At 46.7% G+C, this 13,045-nt stretch overlaps 1 protein-coding gene and 1 long non-coding RNA gene across 2 annotated transcripts; one reads left to right on the top strand and one right to left on the bottom strand.

The window, feature by feature from the left end:
• The first annotated feature begins 81 nt into the window (after positions 1-81).
• Positions 82-10,869, top strand: NUDT2 (nudix hydrolase 2). Its single transcript, XM_027088969.1, has 3 exons — positions 82-195; positions 8,083-8,216; positions 10,275-10,869. Exons 2-3 carry the CDS (start codon positions 8,090-8,092, stop codon positions 10,589-10,591), a joined length of 444 nt encoding a protein of 147 aa, XP_026944770.1. The 5' UTR covers positions 82-195; positions 8,083-8,089; the 3' UTR covers positions 10,592-10,869.
• On the bottom strand, positions 2,457-8,110 carry LOC113610651 (uncharacterized). The gene is made up of 2 exons (XR_003429160.1): positions 5,540-8,110; positions 2,457-4,214 (listed from the first exon to the last, which is right to left on the bottom strand). It is a non-coding gene; the product is annotated as an uncharacterized LOC113610651 (long non-coding RNA).
• Positions 10,870-13,045: the final 2,176 nt, after the last annotated feature.

The raw sequence follows: 13,045 nt of genomic DNA, 5'->3' as shown, positions 1-13,045 counted from the left end.
TCTTTCAACCAATTACTCCACTTAAGTGAAGATCTCGCGATGTTCTAAGCGAGAGAACCTCACCTTTGAGGCGGGTCCAGAATCCTAATGCCCGGAGCTGTTGGTCGCCCAAAGCGCAATGGAGCTCTCCGGATTGGTCGACGTACCCCAGGTCTCCGTTCAAGGTCCGCCTCCTGCCTGCTTCCACTTCGGAAGGTGAGTAAATCTTAGGGAGGGACCACTGGCTTTAGTTCTCCGCGGCGGAACTGAGGCTCGGAGATATGGGAGTTTGCAGTTGACTAATCTCCCGTCGCTGTAGGGTCAGAGGTGGACGTTCCTTCCTCCAAGCTGGCAGTGGGGCGTGGTTAGGTTAGGCCCCAGACGCTCGCAGGACCTCAGTTTTTCTGTATGCGTAGGGAGAAGGGATCAGTGGCCCAGCGAGCTTTGCTTGCCCTCATGCAAGTGGTGATCGGGTGGGTCGTCGGAAGCCCAGAGTTCCGTGTGTAGGGCCCAGCGACTCGAGGTCCATTCCTTCCCCTCCTTGGGCCTCAGTTTTAACATTGTTGTTACCTTTTAAGCCCTGCGTACTTTCCAAAAGAGGTTTTATATTTTCTAATAGCTTCATTTATTGAATGGATAATATCGTGGCAATTATAGCAGAAGTAAAGAAAGTCACACGAGAGTCCCACTACCTAAAAAAATAACTTCCTTTTTCCTTGTTGTGGCTTGGTTTGGACCTTATGTATTTATTATATCTCCTAAGGGGAAAATATATGAATGACAAATTAAAATAAACTGAATGCAATTAAATAGGCAAATGTAGCTAACGTAGAGTCGAGGCTGAGAGCAGTGATGTTGGGAGACAGGCAGATCTGCTTTTGAGTCACTACTCAGACACATGTCTGAGCTGTAAATTCCTTTTTCCTCTTCTGAAAACTGTCAGTAGTGCCTCGTGGGGTTGTTGTGAAGATTAAGTGAAATAACAAAGGTAGAGCACTTGGCACAATGCCTGAGAAGTAGTAACTCTTCCAAAAATGATAGCTATTATCTTCATAATAGAAACAAGCAAATATACTAGCCAATGGAGCCAGCAGATGTACTGTAACTGAGTACCCAATTTAGTTCAAAACTTGTCAGTTAAATAACTAATAATTCAGGAAGCAATACATTCTTCAAAAGAGTGGAATTTCTTCCTAGTAGCTATATCAAGAGGAATTTATCTTGTGGGGCCATCAGGGATATACATGGTGTGATCACCGGTAGTTTTGCAGAAAATGTGAAAAGCCATTTCTTGATTCAACTGTCAATAAAAGCTAAGAGCATGCCCTTAAAACATAACATAGAGAAGCTTTCTGATAATCTTGTATGATAACAGGGGTAAGCGAGACTCGTATATTCAGTACGTCTATGTCAGACCCTACATATACATTATTTATTTTAAACTCTACAGCAACCGTGAATAGTAGGTTGTTGTTTCCTTGTTTGTAAGATGAGGAAAGTGAGGCCTAGAATAGTTAAGTATTTTGCTCAAAGTAAGACACTGTTAAATTAGGGAGCTAAGTCTCACTGTGAAGCCAGCCATGCTTCTGTGTTGTGCCGTGCTGTTTCTGACTGAAAGAGGATGAAAATACTTAGAATACCAGATGTACAAGCAGCTTTACCCAAATGGAGGGAGGTGGACTGCAGAGATACCTACAGTGGAAGCAAAATCTTTCTCTAACAGGAAATTTCAGCCTTGGGAAATGAAGAGATGGGATGAGGTGATCACTGAACTCTAGACGCATGTGTCCATTTACTTCGTGGGTAGTCTATCGCACTTCAAATTCAACTTGTCCCAAACAGGAATCATTTGCGTACATTCTCCTCCTACTTCTACCTAGTCCCTCCCTTTCCCTCTCCCTTGGACAGTGAAACAGCAAATAGTGTTGATTTTCTCTTTGAGACCTCTCAAATTCATCCCTTCCTCTCCTTTCTCACTGCGTCTGCCTTAATTTGACTCTGTATCATTTGTCATCTGGACTGTTTGCAACAGGCTTGTAACTGGTTGGCCTCCTTACCTTCTAATTCTTTCTCCACTTTCATTGCTGTCAGAATGTCTCTGTAAAATGTCAACCTAACCATATTACAGCCATGTCCAAAACCAGTCCAAGGCTCCTCATTGCCTACGGGATAGAAACTAAGTTTTATCAATGGCATGTCATCTTGTGCTTGAGGGTCTTTGCTCACACTCCTCCCTTGGCCTGGAGTGCCCCTTGCCACCTTTATTCTGCTTGGTTAACTCCTAGTCATCCCTCAAAATCCTTATGGCATACCCCTTGACCTAAAGATATCACCCCTTCTTTGCTACATTTACATCTTACACATACCCTTGTGAAGCAAAAAACACATTTGGTAACTTGTCTGTTTAAACATCTTCCACTTTCACTAGTATTCAGCTTCCCATCTACTCTTCAATCCTGTTACCACTGCCTGTCACATGGGACACACTCAACAGACATTAGATGAGCGAATGAATCCTTTCAGGCTCTAGTATTAGAATTCCCCATGTTGGCTTTCCAGAATTGTACAGCAGATGGCACTAATAGGCCATTTAACAGATCTCCTTCACTAGAAATGATTTTTGTCCCAACCTTGTCTGACTTGGCTTCATCCTAGAAGCCAATATTCATGTCATTACAGGTGAAATCTCCTGTTTCCTCCCTCAGTCAAATAGCAAAGATAGCAAGATGACTCAGCAGCTTGGTCTCTGAGAAAAGAGAGTGGCAGATGTCCAGGGAAAGGTGCAGTTGAGGGAACATTTTCTTTGTCAATTTATTCAATTTATGGTAGTTGGGAGCTTTTTTCTTTCTTTCTTTTTAGTTTTATCTTTTTGCTATTGTTATAAGAGAGAGCTTTATTCAAAGATGGGAGCCTCATTTCTGTCCACTCCTTTCAGAGACACAAAGTTTAGGGGCCTCAGACTACACTTTACCCCTCCAGGGTTGTCTTTGGGTACCAAGACCTTCATCTATACCACCCTCCAACTAAAACCTCTTCTGTGGAAAGGAGTCCAGTTAGACAACTTTAAAATCCTCCATATGAATACAGATCAAAGGGTGGGAATTCTGGAACTGGAAATGATTTTATAAATCATTTTCGTGTCCTCTCTCAGGGCCGCTTGTGCCCTAAGTCCTGCTCTTTCACAGTAAGCAAAGCAGTATAAAGGGGAAAAAATACAGATTTTGGAGTTAGACTTACTTGAATTCAAATCTCAGCATTCACAGACCAGCTATGCCTTTGGGCAAGTATTTTAAACTTTCTGAATCTCAGTTTCCACATCGTAAACTGGAGCTAATAATGCTTATTGTGAAGAGTTGTCTTGAGCATTAGAAAAGATACACGTGAAGAACCTTGCACAGGGTAGATGCTTAATTGATAACATGGTGGGATGAAATACTGTTTCTGCTAGAGGGATTTTACACTAGGAGGAACAAGTCGGGGGGTAGGATTTGGAGAGCTCTTTCTGTCTGTAAAGGTACATTTATGAGGGCTTTGAGGGTTGAACTATGCTTGCAGTAGCACTCTGATTAATTTGATGAAAATATTGGAACACAGCACATCAGTATAGCCATTTATCTGTGAATTATTTTTTGGCACCTAAGTCCTGAACCTCGTATCTATAGAGAAAGCCAAGAGTATTTTTCGTTAGCTTCTGGAACCTTCTGATGACATTGAGGGTTTTTTTGTTCAGTTTTTTTTAACCACCTAAGGCACTTTGCCACTTTTCTGAAGTGTGAATTGCCTGCTGTCAGCCTGGAGTTCTCACCTCCGCAATCCTGGCTGCAGGCATCTTTGCATATTAGACGCTGTGTTCTTTAACCCCTGAGGTTTGAATCCACTCAGAGTTTGTGCATGCCAGAACGTTGTGTGTGTGTGTATGTGTGTGTGTGTATGTGTGTGTGTGTGTATGTGTGTGTGTGTGAGGGAGAGAGGGAGAAATCTGGCTACTTTCAAACCCCAGGACAGTTTCAGCTCCGTGGTCTCCAGAAAAACAGAAAGCCTCCAACAATAGCTCCATTGACTTTTATGTAAATGGCACTCCTCAGGAAAACACTGGGCTATTTCCCAAAGTCCCAGAACGTACCCTGAACATTTGTTTGAGTGGGAGGTGGGGAGACAGTTCTGTTGAGTCAATGAACATCTGTTGAGAGCTGCTGTGCTGGGTCCCAGGAGACAGCTCATAGTCAGGCTCTTCCCTGCCAGAGGTACAGACAAAGATTTACCATACTAGGCGTGCGTGCTTGTGGTGGCTTTGTACTGTGTCCACTTAGCTGAGCTGGAACCGAGTTTCCCAGGATTCCCTTCCTGTATGGTTTCAGTTGGGGTTGACCTCAAGAAAATTTTGTGCAAGATTTGGAAAACTGAAGTGAAGTAGCAGCCAGTACACTGTGAAGGACACCGGGCATGGTGGCATACCTTTTGACCCTGACCTGCTGGCTCACCTTGGTTGTGCAGGACAGCACCCAGGCCTGCAGGCCCCCAACTCCTGCTGAATCTCCTCCTTCAGCTGCTCTGAGAGTCCTAGGCTAGATGTACGTTCAGCTCTGTGGCAAAGGGCCCTTGCTTCTCCTGCAACTCACTGGAGTCAGTGAGCTTGGAGACAGTGAACAGAAGTTGATTTGTTCTCACAGGTTCCAGTTCTTTCTCTCCTCCACAGCCAGCCTTCCTTCCCAACTGCTGGCCTCCCCGACTTACAGAGACTTCAGGCCTGACACCAGATGCAGAAGTGACAGAGTTGTGTGGATTTCTCCATCAACTTCCTAATTGGACAAGGTCTAATCCCTATACTGAATTCTTACCTTACTGTGCTCATAGTGTTCTGTTTCTCTTATCAAACCCTACAGTAGAAGATTATTCAAGCCATGTTAAAGGCCCAGAAGATGGAATGATTAGAAGCCAGAAGGCTTCACAGGAGAGGTGACATCTGAGTTGTTGCTGAAAGGATGAGGAGGTGGTTAAATGGATGGGGAAGGAAGGAGAGATTCTAGAGGACAGCTGGCTCAAGCCAAGCAATTGAAGGGCAAATAGGAGTTCTGCCTTTCTGTCCTCTCTGTGGGTGCAGAGCATAGAGAGAAAGTGAGCATCTATCTGATCCTAGCTCTTCTTGTTGCATCAAGATGAACTGTTGGTCAGTCTGCTTCTTAGATGTGGTAACTGCTGAATACTGGTATCTACTGAGATACATTTTTGCTGGGTGCACCCCTGTCAGTAACCTAAGCCTCCTCCCCATAGGAAAATATTGGCCTGCTCCCCTCTCCCCAGTAGTTCCATATGGCCACCCCAGGCCTGTCTTTCTTGGCCCACCCTCCCATGCAGCAACTTTGTTTCCTCATGCTGTATTGGTGATAGCAGTGGTGTGGAGGGAGGACACTGTGCCCACTAGTCTGGGATCCCTAAGCTTATTGAGGGGTTCCAACATCCATTCCATGGGACTCCACTCGAAGCAGGGGCAAGGTGCCCTATACCTATAACTTGTTAATACTTTCTGAGCATCTTGATAGGAAAGCATGGGATCAGGTACCTGTTTCAGCCTAAACCTGGAACCAGTCATTTGAAATCTTGCTTCACGAGTTCTTTGGTGACAGGATTCCTTCTGGCTTCCAGAGTAAGGAACGTTCTCAGCATAAATGGGGAGACCAGGGAAACAGAACACCATATTTAGTAAAAGCCTGATACCAGTTTACATATGAATTTTAAACTCAAAAAGAACCATACTTTACATAGTTATGAGCCATTCTTTTTCCACTGGAAATCTTTTTACAAGCAGCACATTTGACTCTACCTCACTTTTTTAAAGGCCTCATAATCTTCCATCATATAGATGAAATACTGTACTTATTTAACCATTCCCATATTGATGGATATTTGTTTCTGCCCTTTTTTTCTTTTTTTTGTGTGTGTGTACATCTTAAACATGTATTTGTATATGTCAGTATGCCTAGAATTGGAATTCCTGGGTCTAAGGGAATGTGCATTTTATGTTTTGATAATTATTACCAAATTGTCCTCCTAAGGGGATATGCTAATTTAATCTCCCACCACCAGTAAATGAGAGCACAGACCATTTCAAAAACCCATTTTGAGATTATTTCCAATCCTTAAAAACTCTCATTACAGGTATAGAAAGGTTTGGAAAGGTCACAGTGTTGGGTGTGCTTGGTTTTTTTGAGTAAGGAACCACTGTTCTCTAGAGTAACATTACCATCTGTTGGTAGCCCTGAGAACTGCCCTGGAACAGGTTGTGATTTGGGTCTGATTTTTATGCCTTTGACAAATGCAAGCTCATCTTGATTGAGCACCAACGAGGGGGCCATGGAGACCATCAGCGTCTACTCCCGCCACACTTTTAGCATCAGCTCTGCCACCTATGAGCACCAGCTCCTTCTTTGGCCCTGGAATCTTGGAGATGAGACCCTCCGACTCGGGCCTCTCCCTGCCTGGGCCACTCTCTCAGGCCTCTGCTGCATTTGAGACACCTGGTTTTCTTTCAGTTCTGCTGTCTCACCTCAGAACCTTTGCCCATGCTGTTCCCTCTACCTGGAACACATCTTCTCTCCTCTTTCCCTTTGACAGCTTACCTTCTACTCATCCTTTACTCCTCTGCTCAAACATCCCTTCTTCCAGGAAGCATTCCTTGATCCCTCAGTCAGGGTTAAGTTACCAATCACACATTTCCCCTTTGGAGCACATACCTTACTGGCAATTACTTTTAAATTTGCTTAACTATTTGATTAAAGTCTGCCTCTTCCACTAGAATATAAACTATATTCTATATTCTTGTGAGGGCAAAGGCCAAGCACAGTACTTGGTACATAGTAGGTACTCAATAAATATTTGTCGAGTGAACAAATGGTACAAGTTTTTCTTTTGCAGGGCTTCACATAAAGGATCTTCCATATTTTTTGTTACTTTGATTACATGTCCTCCTTCAGATGATGAATTCTTTTTTCACTTCTGCAGATATTCCTACTCCCTTCCTGTCTTTTGTTGTCGTTGACATATTTTTCTGAAATGGAAAAAAGGCTAAATGGAAAAGACTAAAAAAGTCTGTCTTCACTGTATTTCTGATTATAAAAATAATAAATGTTCTCTGTAAATTTTCAAATAATACAGATATATATGGAGCAGAAAATGGAAATCTCCCCATAATCTCATCCCCCCAGAAAACAGGATTAATGATGTGTATCCTTCAGACATTTTTCTGTGCATAATGAAATGTATTGAGATTACATTCCAAGCACTGTTCTAAAGCACTTTACAAAAGTTAAGTCATATAATCCTCATAGCAGCTCTTTAGAGTAGAGCTATTACTATCCTGTCTTACAGCTGTGGAAACAGGCTTAGGAGCTAATCACACAGTGAATAAGTGGCAGAGCCAGAACTTGAACCCAGGCTCCAGGTTCACACTCTCGACTACTCTGCCAGTTCACTTCTGATGGGGTAGGAAAGAGACTTTCTACCATGTGTTCCCCTTTATATTTTGAGTTTTGAACCATGTGAATGTATAACATTCCAAAACGGATAAAAGATTGAAAAAAAATTAATAATAAATTTTTAGTACACTAAGCTACCCTTTCTAAGTGACCCCTCTGAGCCATCAGAAACCACATTGTTGGGGTCTCTTTGCTCCAGAGACTCAGGTTGGAGGCTGAGGGAAATGGGATTGTGAATTTGATGATAATATTGTACTGCATCTCTCCCATTCCCCGCACCTCTCCAGTTTCAGTGGGGTTGCTTCTGAGGATCTCCAGTCTCTACATACACATGCCAGCCCTGTTTTAGCTGGGAGACCTAGAGGAATTGGGATAGAGCTACACTAACAGGTAGGGACCAAGGTCCTGCAATTACACACAAAGGCCTGTCTCAGCAGACCAGCTGACCACACAAAGGCCTGTCTCTGACTCCTGGTTTCCCCCCATTGGTTCTCAGCATGCTGCCTCTGTCTATAGGTGATGAGGTCACTGTTAGCTGGTCTGTGCTACTCCGCAGCACCAGAGTGCTGCCCGCCAGTATGGATCTTCCTGTTTTGTGTAACTTCGAACATCTTTTTTGTTACGCCTTCAGATAGACCATGGCCCTGAGAGCATGTGGCTTGATCATCTTCCGAAGATGTCTCATTCCCAAGATGGACAACACTGCAGTTGAGTTTCTACTGCTGCAGGCATCAGATGGCATTCATCACTGGACTCCTCCCAAAGGTGTGAGGCCAGAGGGGTGGGCTTTGGGGAAATGCCAAGCACTGTTCAGAAATCCACCCTGCCAGGCACCTTGCTAGGCTTGCTTCCCAGTGATTGTGTAGCAGGAGGGGGTGGGGTGGGCAAGAGCTCTTGATCCTTTCTACATACAAAGTCTCCATGCCAGGCCAGAGAAGAACTGGAAATAGAACTCTGTGGCTGAATTCCAGGGCAGAAGCAAGACCTGGTTTTCTTTCCTTTTTTTTTTCCTCTTCTCCGCGCCATGCAGCATGTGGGATCTTAGTTCCCGACCAGGGATTGAACCCGTGCCCCCTGCAGTGAAAGCACGGCGTCTTAACCACTGGACTGCCAGGGAAGTCGTAACACCTGGTTTTCTTGCATCAGTCACCAGAGCCTCTGTGGTGAACGGCTGGGTAGGGGAAGAGGCACTGGGCTGGGAATTGGGGACCTTGGGGTCAAGTTATTATTGGGCTACAGGTCAGGAGCCCATAGTGAACAGCCCCCAGACAGAAGGGAGCAAGTGGGGTCGGGGAGGGGTGAACAAGACTCCAAGGTTGGAAGAAAACAAGGAAGTGGGAATAGGAAATAAAATTTGCACATTCAAGTTTCACTGAGGAGAAACAAGGTGAAAAAAAAGAGAAGTGTCACAGATACTATGAATAGGAATATTCACACTTGCCTCCTGATCACCAGAGTCACACTGCACGGTCCCTCTCGCTGAAAGATTTCAAAGGACCTCTCTGAATTTTTCCCTGCTTGGGCCTGGGGGAGAAGTTACCCTGTTAACACCGATGGGCAGAGTGCTGAATAGATGCTGCTGGGCAGGGTGTGCTCAGAGACTCCCACACAGTTCTGAGGGAAGGTCGGGCATCCTGGATCAGCGTCACCTGTCTCACCACCAGCATCCCTCCCACCTTCCTCCCCTGGTGCATTACCTACCTGTCTTTGTGTCCGTGGCTATATGAGGTGCTATACAGAGAAAATTCGCTAGCAGCTGTGAATGAAAATGGGCTTTTAAGTCCAAGCTCCTGGCTGCTTTCTGTGGGAGCTGTGCAGCAGCAGCTGACTCGGGGCAGTGCTCTGAGGACCGCTGGGAAGGAGGAGGCTAGGATGTAGCCCTGTCTTTGAACTAGGAAGAGAACAGCTAAGAATTCCTGCTCTCTATGAGCTCCTGAACCAGGAGGCTCCCAGCAACTTGCTGGAGCCATGTGTTGACCGAGGCTGCCAGACCCCTCTCAGGCCTTCTTGGCACCCCCTGGGCAAGCTGAGAACTTGCAGGGAGGGCTTGAGGCAAAGCTGAGGGCTGCTCGCAGTCTGCAGAGCTTCAAGTTCTCTTACAACAGTTTCTTGGCAGTTGTCTGATTGGGTTTGGGCCTTGCCAACAAATTTTCTTAGAACTGGCTCTCAGCTTGTCCTTAGTCTAAGTTCCCATCAGGACTTTCCCTATGAAACTGGAAACTGGCCTTGCTCAGTTAGAAAGATGAAAACAATTTGGAAGAGCCTTGATAGCTACTTGGAAACAGCTGCTGCCGGTGCCTCGGTGCAGGGTTCGGAGACAGACCGTTGGCCCTGGGACTTCAGAGACCAACTGCAGACAGTGTTAAGTCTTCACTGTGCATTGTAGGTGAAGTGCTCCCTCTTCAGCCAGCTCCCACCTGGCAAGAAAGGACTGCCCCTCTTTGGGAAAATCACGTTAAGGTGTCCCAGGGAAGGGTCTCCCTGAGAATATGGGATGAAGAGAACTCCAAAGAAAAATAAAGTAGAGGTCTGAGGGAGGCTGTCTCTCTCACCATCGAAGGGCAGTATTCTAGACCAGACTTGCCAAATATATGTTTTGTTTCACTCTCTGTAGAGAAGATGGGGTGGGGAAGAGGGATTGCCCAGACACCACAGAGCCAGACACTGCCTGCCCTGTACCCCATCCCTAGGCATGTTAGAATATTGCCAAAGCTTAGCAACACCTAGAAAAGTCGCCAGAGACCCCAGCTTTAAATCATCTGACCTGGAAAATCCAGCTTTGTTGAAGATTATATCCACCTCCTCTTCTTTTCTCCTAACCAGGCCATGTGGAACCAGGAGAAAGTGACTTGGAAACAGCCCTTCGGGAGGCTCAGGAGGAAGCAGGCATAGAAGCAGACCAGCTGACCATCATTGAGGGATTCAGAAGGGAGCTCAATTATGTGGCCAGGGAGAAGCCTAAAACCGTCATCTACTGGCTGGCGGAGGTAAAGGACTACGACGTGGAGGTCCGTCTCTCCCACGAGCACCAGGCCTATCGCTGGCTGGGGCTGCATGAGGCCTGCCAGTTGGCTCAGTTCAAGGAGATGCAGGCGGTGCTCCAGGAAGGACACCAGTTTCTCTGCTCCACAGTGGTCTGAACTGACCAGATCAGGGTCTTTTGCCTCCGTAGGATCCTTGAGGGCTTCTGAGGTGAACTACCTTTGCTTCCAGGGAAGCCTGTGCTGGTCTTTGGCTCATTATAGCAGATTGCAGACAGGCTGGTAAAATCAGCTGAGGACCCTCAGAGAAGAGCAAGCAAAAATCTCAGCTGGGTGGAAAGGAAGGGAAAGGAGTTTTAAAAAAAAAAAAAAAGGCCAAGCCCAGTGAGTGCATCCTTATACTTTATGAATAAACCTCAAGCAGCTTATCTCTCCTTCTAACCTGCTGTATTTATTTCCTGGGCTCTTGCCTTGGGTGGGGAGAAAAGCTAGAGTTAATCAGAGCTCTGACCTTAGCTGGAGGGAATCCTGTGTCCAAGCACTGTACCCCAGAGAAGCTGAGGGACGGAGTCAGAATCAGAGAGACCCAACGCTACCGGGTGGCTCTCCTGCCTCTGGACCTCCAAGCACCCTCACCCCACCCCACCGGTGTACCTGAGACGTAATGACTTGTAGCGGACAGGATATACAAGCGAGTGGGACTGGAGCGCAGGAATGGAGTCTGCTATACAATCGGCCCACCGTATCCGCGGATATCGAGGGCCGAAGGTGGGACTCAAACATCCTCAGAATTTGGTATTCTCAGTGGGTCCTCAAACCAATCCTCCGCGGATAACGAAGGATGATCGTACTCGCTAATGTATCATTCCCTGGCACCAGGCACATATGTTATAGGTTCTCAGTAAATATTTCCTAAGGTAATTCGAGACCCAAGGAACATTGGAACAAATCCCCAGTCACAACAGGGAAAGGAAGGACAGGCAACCCTGGGCCATCAGGTCAGTGACACATACACTCCAACCTCCCAGCCCAGTCCTGACTCCCAGGGTCAGCGTGGTTATCAGCATGACTGAGGCCACTGGCAAGGGGCAGGCCTGAGCCTGGGGGGCTCAGCTGGGCCACCCGGCAGCCCTGTCACTACCCCGTGCATTCCTCGCCTGCCGCTGCCTTCCCCGCCTTTAGCAAGCCCTCATCATTGGCATGTCTCTCTTCCCACCTGCTCCCTTTTTCCACAATTCAACTGTAAGATCCAGAGCCGCAAGAGCTGGGTCTCAGCCCTCTTTCCCCTTGCTACTAGGGCTCAAGGAATGCAGGGCAGGTGTTAGATCCTACAGCCCTTCCAGGAGCTGTTAGCAGCTGGATTCATGTGGATTTCATTAGAGGGTTGTTGCCCAATGAAGTGCAGAAGCTTGGATGGGAAGGGGCATTGGCAAAGGTCAACCTGGATTACCAGGGTCAAGAACAGCCACCCCCAGAGGAAGGAGAGAGAAGTCACCCAGGTCTTCCATCAGGCCTCCAGATGTTTTCAGTCACTGGTTCTCCGTGCAGACAGGGCAAAAGTACTAGCGAACAGGATTTTGGAGCACTGCCAGGGACCTGAATGGTTTTGTTCCTCACCCCTCAGAGCAGCACTCCCCTAGGAGGCCTGCTACAGGAAGTTTTTGGAGCTTAGTGCTCTCCTTCCAGGCCAGCAGGGACCACATCCTACTGATTTAATAAGTGCCTGCTGGGCAGTGGTGCCAAACCACAGACTAACAAGGGCTGGCTGGCCCTGTGCACTCAACATGGGAGTCTGTGGAATCTCAAAATGTTAAGACCTCATACATCAGAGTTGGAAGGGACCTGGAAAATGACCTGATTCTGCTGCTCACTTTTTTAGCTGAGGATATTGAGGCTTAAGAAGGTAGATGGCCCTGGCAGTTGCCTATATGTGAGGTCCTTTGAGGATGAGGTGCCAGAGGGAAGACTCTGCCTTAGAATATCTTGTACAGCTTTGGAGTCATTCTTCTGGGACTTACAAAGTTTTCCATTAAAACACAGGTACTTTGGAGAAGGTGGGGCGGCGGGGTGGGGGGGAAGCCCATAAACTGCGTTCAGATGTTCACTTTGTAGGATGAATTGACAGAAAGGTGGGACTGGGGCATGTTATGGGCAGTGGATGAGGGAGGGAGAGAGTGGAACTGAGATTGGGATGTAGCAGGTGAGTAGGCTTTGTTGTCATCACCACTTTGCTTTCGGCCACCTGGGCTTGTTCAAGGCTATAGGGCTAAGACTGCAATTTCCCCTTCAATCTGAGGCCCTCCAAGCTCCAGAGCATCTCCTCCTGGAAGCTTCCCCTAATAACTACTCACCCTATAAACACCATCCTGTCCCCACCTACATCCAAAAAGACTTCTTTTGGAATTCCACATGTTTTCTCCACTACCACCTGCACCACCCCAGGGTGAAGAAGCATCTAATGGGGCTTCCCTGGTGGCTCAGTGGTTAAGAATCCACCTGCCAATGCAGGGGACACAGGTTCGAGCCCTGGTCTGGGAAGATCCCACATGCCGCGGAGCAACTAACCCCATGCGCCACAACTACTGAGCCTGCGCTCTAGAGCCCACAAGCCAC

This window comes from Aethalodelphis obliquidens, unplaced genomic scaffold (assembly GCF_003676395.1).
Source record: "Aethalodelphis obliquidens isolate GAN/ISIS:26980383/991018 unplaced genomic scaffold, ASM367639v1 scaffold64, whole genome shotgun sequence".
Classification (NCBI taxonomy): Eukaryota; Metazoa; Chordata; class Mammalia; order Artiodactyla; family Delphinidae; genus Aethalodelphis; species Aethalodelphis obliquidens.
The sequence above is the reverse complement of the archived record's forward strand: the minus strand, read 5'-3'. Positions and strand labels throughout refer to the sequence as shown.

Excerpts from the sequence above, each read along its gene's own strand:
- NUDT2 (XM_027088969.1), top strand. The coding sequence starts at position 8,090 with ATGGCCCTGAGAGCATGTGGCTTGATCATCTTCCGAAGATGTCTCATT. Across the intron at positions 8,217-10,274 it reads TCACTGGACTCCTCCCAAAG|GCCATGTGGAACCAGGAGAA; the intron begins GTGTGAGGCCAG and ends TCTCCTAACCAG.